Source organism: Equus asinus, chromosome 17 (assembly GCF_041296235.1).
Source record: "Equus asinus isolate D_3611 breed Donkey chromosome 17, EquAss-T2T_v2, whole genome shotgun sequence".
Lineage (NCBI taxonomy): Eukaryota > Metazoa > Chordata > Mammalia > Perissodactyla > Equidae > Equus > Equus asinus.
The window spans coordinates 35,534,844-35,543,611 of NC_091806.1; the positions used below are offsets into that span (position 1 = coordinate 35,534,844).

Here is an 8,768-nt window from a genome sequence, read left to right on the forward strand (position 1 = left end):
GCCATGTCTTCCTTATCTTTGTATATAGTGCTTCACACAATTCCAGACATTCAATAAATTTGTGTGGAATAAAAAATAATGATAAAATTTAAAAACTATAATAAATTAATAAAATAAAATATGCTATGGAATTTTAACTACTGAACATAAATGATATTATTTTCAAAAGTAGATTTATAGGGAAAGAATTATTGAATAACTTTGCATGTGATAATTTGGTTTGATCGTGAAACTGAAGGCAATCTCAAAAATTGGGAGAAGTCAACAAATTGTAAACACTGGAACCACAGGAGGAACAATCTGAATTGGGTTCTTAGTGCTTAGAATGAAAATAAATTAAATAGCCAAACATTTTCATATGGAGTAGCTTGAAAACAAAGTGAGAGAAAGAAGGTGATTCAATGGAGCTGAAAAACTGCACCAGGGTCAAAGAATTTATTTTCCTTGACCTAACCCAGAATCAAGAACTGAACTGGGTCTTATTTCTTTTCCTACTTTGGGTGTATGTGACAACTCTGCTGGGAAATCTCCTCATCATGGTCACGGTGACCTGTGAATCTTGCCTTCACACCCCCATGTATTTTTTGCTCCGTAATTTGTCTATTGCCGACATCTGCTTTTCCTCCATCACAGCTCCCAAGGTTCTGGTGGACCTTCTGTCACAGAGAAAGACCATCTCCTTCAATGGGTGCTTCACTCAGATGTTTTTCTTCCACCTTGTTGGAGGGGTGGATGTATGTTCTTTGTCGGTGATGGCATTTGATCGCTATGTGGCCATCTCCAAGCCCCTGCACTACGTGACCATCATGAGCAGAGGGCGATGCACTGCCCTCATTGTAGCCTGCTGGCTGGGGGGCTTTGTCCACTCCATCGTGCAGATTTCCCTGTTGCTGCCCCTCCCCTTCTGTGGACCCAATGTTCTTGACACTTTCTACTGTGATGTCCCCCAGATCCTCAAACTCGCCCATACTGACATTTTTGTGCTTGAGCTGCTGATGATTTCCAACAGTGGGCTGCTCTCCACACTGTGGTTTATCTTCCTGCTTGTGTCCTACACAGTCATCCTAATGACGCTGAGGTCTCAGGCAGGGGAGGGCAGGAGGAAGGCCATCTCCACCTGCACCTCACACATCACTGTGGTGACCCTGCACTTTGTGCCCTGTATCTATGTCTATGCCCGGCCCTTCAATGCCCTCCCCACAGATAAGGCCATCTCCGTCACCTTCACTGTCATCTCCCCTCTGCTGAACCCCTTGATCTACACTCTGAGGAACCAGGAGATGAAGTCAGCCATCAGGAAACTGAGAAGAAGATGTGTACCTTCTGAGAGGATATAGACTGGTCGCTCACTCCTTCTCACCACCTTTGAAAATGTCCATCAAATAAACAGCATTGACTAAAGGATTTTTAAATAATTTTGATATTTCTACTAAGATGCACATGACTTTCAAAGATTCTGTTTGGCATGCAATAATAATGTAAAAAGATACGTTTCATGTTGCAAAAGGAAGCAGAGAAATCAAACTGTTAGCTGAAGAGTTGCATAATGCTTATGCAATAAAGCCTTGGAAGAAATAAAGAAAAGAGAATATGTATGCACTCAGAAATTTTATCACATTGGAATTGTTGTGGGGGTTTCGTTCAGCTCTATTGCATATAATTGAAAAATACAAATGTTGTTTATTTCAGATGTACAACTTGATGTTTTGATATACATATAGATTGTGAAATGATCATTGGGGGAAAATGGATTAAGGTGGGACCTCTCTTGGTTATTACTTACAACAACATGGAAATCTCCAATTGTCTAAATAAAATTAACAATAAGAAAAAGCAAACATATATATATATACTCAGACATTCCCACTATATTCTTGTTACCAGGAAGGGAGCTGAGAAACATAATGCAGCTTGGGCATTGGATTGCTAAGGTCTTTCATGAAGTAATCACATTTTAATGAAGTAAGCACACTCAAATTAAGTTCCTCCTCTGACTTTCTGATATGAGTAAATTAAATAACTACTACCTGAAGATTTTTCCGTCTGAAGCCCACACTCCAGTGGTTGAGTGCAAGTGCTTTGAAGCCAGCACAGCTTGAGTTAGAATGTGGACCCCAGTAACTATGGGTTCTATGACGTCATGTAGGTCCTTACCCTGACCTTCCTCTGAACCCCACACCTACTGACCACACTTCCATGACATTGCCTCAGCGACCGGGGCTCAGCTCAAGCACCACACTCAGGACCTTGTTTCCAATTCCCTGTCCTCCTTCCTCCTATTCCCCCAGTAGGGCTATGATTTATTTATTGCATCCCCAGCACCTGGCACAGCAAGTAGAACGTAGAAAACTGACCAAAAAATGGTTGAGTTAAAGAACTCAGTGAATGAATATCACCTCTCACTCCTTTCTGTTTCTCAAATCATTGGAGAATAGGAGTAAGAAAACAATGGATTTGTTATTATTCTCTGTTAACATGACTCCCTAAAAATGACAGAAACCTATGAAGCTGCTTCAGACTATGCATATACATTCAAAAAGGTTGGCATGAACGGAAAAACATTATTCAATACATGAACTTGGTTTTTATTTGTTTTCTTGTCCTGCTATTTACAGCATTTGGGAGTTTTTCTTTTTTGCCCTTCATTTCTGCAGGTAGATCCTAGATCTTAAAATTTTTGAAATTAGACAAATGTTCATGTCACAGTACAAATGTCAGTTCAAAAATCAGACATGCAAAGGTCCTCAGGTGGGGATGTGCCCAGGCCTTCATAAGAAGATGAGAGGAAGCAAGGAGGAGACAGGTAATAATTGTAGTCAGAGAGATAATGAGGCCACGGGATCAGGTCCTTAGGACCTTTTAGACATTGTGAGGATTTTGACTTTCACCTAAATAAGATGCGATGCATTTTGAAGAGCAGAATAGTGATGAATGTTTTAGCAGAAATGCAGTGCTTACTGTTATGAATAGACTGAGGTGGGGCAAGGACAAAAACAGGGAGACCAATTAAGAAGCTACTGCAAAAGTCCCAGGAAAGAAATAATGAAGACACAACTTAGGGTAGTAACAGTGGAGGTGGTGAGAATGGTGAAGAACTCTGAAAGTCAAGCAAGTAGGAGTTGCTGATGGATCCAGTGTGGATTTCCTGGTGATGTGTATGTCCTGTGAGAACTCCATCACACACTTTCTTCATCCGCCCATTGAGATCTCCTTCACTCTCATCTACATAATCCTTTCAGGTCCAATGGCTCCTTCCAATACTTGTGTGTCACACTTGAGGAATTACCCTACATGGGTGAAACTGCCTAAGGAAGTTGTGCAGAATCCCTAAGAATAGGCATTTATGTCCCAACAGAAAAACTACTAGGGGAAACATCAGAGGTAAGGTGGAATTCTGGGTAAAGTGACCTAACAGGATTCTTGCTGAAGGCAGGCCAGGGTGATCAAATATCACTTGGGGCATGGTGGATGGTGAGGAACCTGATTACACACTGATGGTGATCAACATGGAGGGTGGGGGATTTTGGCTAAACTGAATTAGCAGAATTCTTGTTAAAATTTGACAATGCAGAGACAAGCATGGAGGTCCCAAAGTGGAGGCCTAGTTGAGAAGTTCAGGGGAGCCTGAGTAGAGTTTGGTCAAGGGGAGAATCTTTGTCACTGCTAAAAACTTTTAGATCCTACACAAAAAGTGTGTTCCTAAGGACATGTGCCTGAGTCACATCTTGATTACTCCCACTGAAACCACCTCGCCATCAGTAGAATTTTTCCACAACCACATCCAATTATATGCCCTCTGATAATTCTCACACTAGTTCTGAGATTGACAAATTGGTACATATGATGGAACACTGTGAATCAGTGTGGAAGAGCCAAGGAAATATTATTCCCTGAGTCTGCCCTTCTCCACATAAAGAAAGCCACTGAAATCACTGGCTTTCAGAGGGGTATTTAACAGAATTTTCTGAAGCCAAATGATTCCCAAGGTTCGTGTGAACATTGTTTAAGATGTTGGAGAAGGAGATTGGAAATTTTAGGTAAGAAACATAACTCTACATGAGTGTGAATGACTATGGTCTCTGAGCGTCAATGAATAAGCATGAGAAGAGGAGTGAGAAAAGCTGAAATCTAGATGGAATCGTTAAGATTAATAAATACACTTTGACTAAAAATAATGCAATATATACCCAAGATGCTGCATTCCAGGGTGAACTATCAGTGGCAGACAGCGCAGCTAAGAAATATGATCAAAGAAGATATTGTGAAAGGAGAGTCATAGAAATGAGTTCAGTTTGGAAGTAGGGAGGAGGAAACTCTTTTTTCCTGGGATCCCTTGAATTGCACAAACGAGATTTTTCTCATGCTTATTTCATGTAGATGGATCTCCTCAAACTGAAATGCTAAATTTAAAACTAGAAAGAAAATAAAATATTTCAAAAAAAGTTGAAAGAATAGGACAATGAACACCTACATGCCTGTCCTTAGATTTATCAAGAACTAAAATTTTACAACAATGATTTTCTTTCCATGCCTACATATTTGCATCCTTTTCTTTCCAGCCAAACCTCCCACTCATCAGCAACTGTTATATATTCAAGTGGTCCCCTAAAGCCAGGTCTCCCATTCTCTCCACTCCCATGTGCCCCAAACAGAAATGTCACCTCCTCCATGCAGCTTCCTCTGAGCCTCTTGGTGAGAAATCACCCTTTTCTCACACACAGCTCATCTGTCTTATGACGGTCCCCATCACACCCGTATCACTATTATATTTCAGTTGTTTCTCCACTGGTTTGGGATTATATTCATTTCTCTCAAATAACCTAGACCTCTGCCAATTTTTTATCAATATTTGTTAAATAATGAAATGGAGTAAAAATAGCAGAAAAATGGAGCAGAAGGTGGAGGATGTTGTCTGAATTACGAAAGGTAGTTTGTGAACATGGACCTATTCCTTTCTGACAAACAGGCCTGACTTGGAGTATGAGGTACTGTACCTTCTACCCTTCTGTGTAGACCATTGTCTATGGTTTACGTGGAGGTCCCTGTGGAGTGTTTTCATAACTAGGTAGGACCTCCTCAATATCTGTAGTAACTAGATTGAGTTGGTGTTTTCTGGTGATCATTTCCCCACTTTAGTCAGAATTGATAGCTCAGCTACTAATTAGTTCAACACACTCTATTTCCTGATAAGCCTCCTGGGTTAAGGTTACCCAGCATAATACAAATCACAACAGATAAGCAGCCATGTGTGCTGAGACTCTGCATATGTTAATTCACCTAATCCCCATAACTTCCCTGTGAGGTGGATATTACCATAATCCCCATTCCACAGATGAAGAAGTGGAGACTCCATGAGGTCTCTCACTCACCCAAATGACACAGTGACAAAGCCAGGACTTGAGCACAGATAACTCTCACTGCAGAGACCTGCACCAGATTTCTCTGGTCTGCTAAGATGATGTCAGATAAGAAACCAAACCAAGCAAGCACTTTCCTTGCTACCATACACTGAAACCACCCTCTGGGCCACTCTCATTGACAGTAAAAGAAAAATACCCCCTATTTTCCCCCAAAAAAGTATGTTTTGTTGAAGCTGTTTTAGAAAACATATTCTAGAAAATGTACAGCTCCTCTAAAAGATTGTCAGTACATTTAAAGGAGCTGTGTGCCTGTGACAGTTACTAACCTGGAGTTTTACTTTAAGGTAACACACACATAAGCACACTTATTGCTTAGGCAATGCTCTAAGTATTGATGCTTTTGCATAGATTAATTCATTTAATCCTCACAAAAATCACACAAGGAAGATGCTATTGTTTCCAAATACTGATGCGGAAGCTGAGGCCAAAGGGGTAAAGTAACTTCTCTTATACCATAACCAGTAAGTACCCAGCTGGGATTTGAACAGGCTGTGTGATGCCAGAGGCTGCCAGGTACCTGCCTGCATGCTCTGATTACTCTTGGTGGCTTGTTTAGTCTCCCATATTAAGTAGACTTTAAACAAAATTACATACAGAAGAAAGACAACTTGAACAGAAAGTGAGCTAGGTGAAAATAAATTTCTTCATTTGAACTGGAAAACCCACCCCAAAAGTGAAAGAAGTGACTTTCATCTTTCTTTTCTTTCTGATTATGGTAATAAAAAAGAGATAAACTGTAAAGAAAGAAATTAAGTCCCTTTCAAGGATTCACAAAAAATAAGAAAGGAATTCAAAAGCAAAATGATTAGATTGTAAGCACACACTTAACATTTTAGGAAACTGATAAACTGTTTTCAAAAGTGGTTGCATCATTGTACATTCCCACCAGAGTTACAATTCCTCTACATTTTTGTCAACTCTTCATATATCCATCTTCTTTATTTTAGCCATTTTAGTAGATGTGTACTGTTATCTCACTATGGCTTTCATTTACATTTCCCCAGTGATGAATGATGTTGAGCATGTTTTCATGTGCTTATCGGCCATCCCTATATCTTCTTGTTGAAGTGCCTGTTCAAAGCATTTGCCCCCTGTTTTTTAATTAGGTGGTTTGTTTTCCTATTGAATTTTAAGAGTTACAACCATCCCATTCTTAGGTACGTACCTAAGAGAAATGGGAACATATGTCCACACAAAGACCTATACACGAACATTCATAAAAGCTTTATGTGTAATAGCCAAAAACTAGAAACAATCCAAAGATTCATCAACAGGCAAACTGAAAAACAAAATGTGGCACATGCATACTATAAAAAGGAAAAAAATATTGGCGCATGCAAAAACATGGATGTATTTTGTAAGTGAAAGAAGCCAAACAAAAAGAGAGTACACATTGTAGGATTCCATTTATAGAAAGTTCTAGAAAACACAAACTAATACATAGCGACAGAGCACAGATCAATGGTTACCTGAAGAAGGAAGGGCAGAAGGGACATATTATAAATGGCCACAAAGACATTTTTGCATTGATAAATATATTAACTATCTTCAACACAGTGATGATTTCGTGGGTATACGCTTATGTCAAAATTTATCAAGGTGTACGCTTCAAACATATGATTCTATTTTATGTCAGTGACAGCACAATAAAAAAATAGCATTTAGGAAATAAATTTGACCAGTGAACATAAGAGAAGCTCTGCGTTACCACTTTTATTTCATAGCTGAGGAGTTATTCAACTCCAGGGCTTTTGGTACCTAAAGTAGTTTAAAGTAAAGACAGAAACAAAGAAATCCATTTAAGGAAGATAAGAACAATAGAGAAGAATTTTACAGCTTTAAAATTTTCTAATTTTTCACAGCATTAAACTTGTGATTCAAAAAAAGGAGGAGTGCTTCTGTGAAATTCAGTTGAAGGACAACCATGTTGCAGATAGGAGTTCTTAAAGTATTTAAACGGAGCACCCAGTCTGGAAAAAAACCCATACTCGTGCGGATCCTCAAAGGACCCCCGTCGTACCTAATAGGCATTGTCTTATCCACACACCAAACTGCATCCATTTTTGTATCCCTTGTGCCAAAATACTCCATTTCTGAATATTTAACATTCACTTGTTTATCTTGCATACTTGGAACTTATATTCTGAGAACACTATTTTTATGCATTTTCTGAAATACTTATAAATTACAGAAGAAGACAATAACTAAATGCATGCTTGTGTAATGAGATGTCATGTAGGACATGTTAGCAATAACCTTGGAAAGGCTCTTCATGTACTGATAACACCTCACTAGTTTTCTGACCTAATACCTGACTCTGTAAACATGAATCTATTAAGGGAAAGTAAACACTTTCTGAAATAACACTTTTAATTTTTTCCAAGCAATACGAAGAAGAAGAAATATGATTCAATGGAGTTGGGAAATGGCACCAGGGTAAAAGAATTTATATTTCTAGGACTTACTCAGTCACAAGATCTCAGTTTGGTCTTATTTATTTTCTTGTGTTTTGTGTACATGACAACTCTGCTGGGAAACCTCCTCATCATGGTCACTGTGACCTGTGAGTCTCGCCTTCACACCCCCATGTACTTCCTGCTCCGCAATCTAGCCATCCTTGACATCTGCTTCTCCTCCATCACTGCTCCAAAGGTCCATGCAGACCTTCTGTCAAAGATAAAGACCATATCCTATACTACCTGCATGATGCAAATATTTTTCTTCCACCTGCTTGGTGGAGCGGATATTTTCTCTCTCTCTGTGATGGCATTTGATCGCTACGCAGCCATCTCCAAGCCCCTGCATTATGTCACCATCATGAGTAGGGGACGATGCACTGCCCTCATTTTGGCTTCCTGGGTGGGGGGCTTTGTCCACTCCATCATGCAAATTTCCCTGTTGCTGCCCCTCCCTTTCTGTGGACCCAATGTTCTTGACACTTTCTACTGCGATGTCCCCCAGATCCTCAAACTCGCCTGTACAGACACCTCTGCACTTGAGCTCCTGATGATTTCCAACAATGGCTTAGTGACTACCCTGTGGTTTATCTTCCTGCTTGTGTCCTACACAGTCATCCTAATGATGCTGAGGTCTCAGGCAGGGGAGGGCAGGAGGAAAGCCATCTCCACCTGCACCGCACACATCACGGTGGTGACCCTGCACTTTGTGCCCTGCATCTATGTCTATGCCCGGCCCTTCACTGCCCTCCCCACAGATAAAGCCATCTCTGTCACCTTCACTGTCATCTCCCCTCTGATGAACCCCTTGATCTACACTCTGAGGAACCAAGAAATGAAGTCAGCCATGAAGAGACTGAAGAGAAGACTCATGCCTTCTGTGGTGGAATAG

The 8,768-nt window shown here is 40.2% G+C and overlaps 2 protein-coding genes across 2 annotated transcripts; both read left to right on the forward strand.

The window, feature by feature from the left end:
* The first annotated feature begins 401 nt into the window (after window positions 1–401).
* Window positions 402–1,337, forward strand: LOC139040675 (olfactory receptor 4D10-like). The gene has a single exon (XM_070487426.1). It carries the CDS (start codon window positions 402–404, stop codon window positions 1,335–1,337), a length of 936 nt encoding a protein of 311 aa, XP_070343527.1.
* Window positions 1,338–7,832: 6,495 nt separating this feature from the next.
* LOC139040489 (olfactory receptor 4D11-like) lies at window positions 7,833–8,768 on the forward strand. The gene has a single exon (XM_070487266.1). The coding sequence runs from the start codon at window positions 7,833–7,835 to the stop codon at window positions 8,766–8,768; it is 936 nt and encodes a 311-aa protein (XP_070343367.1).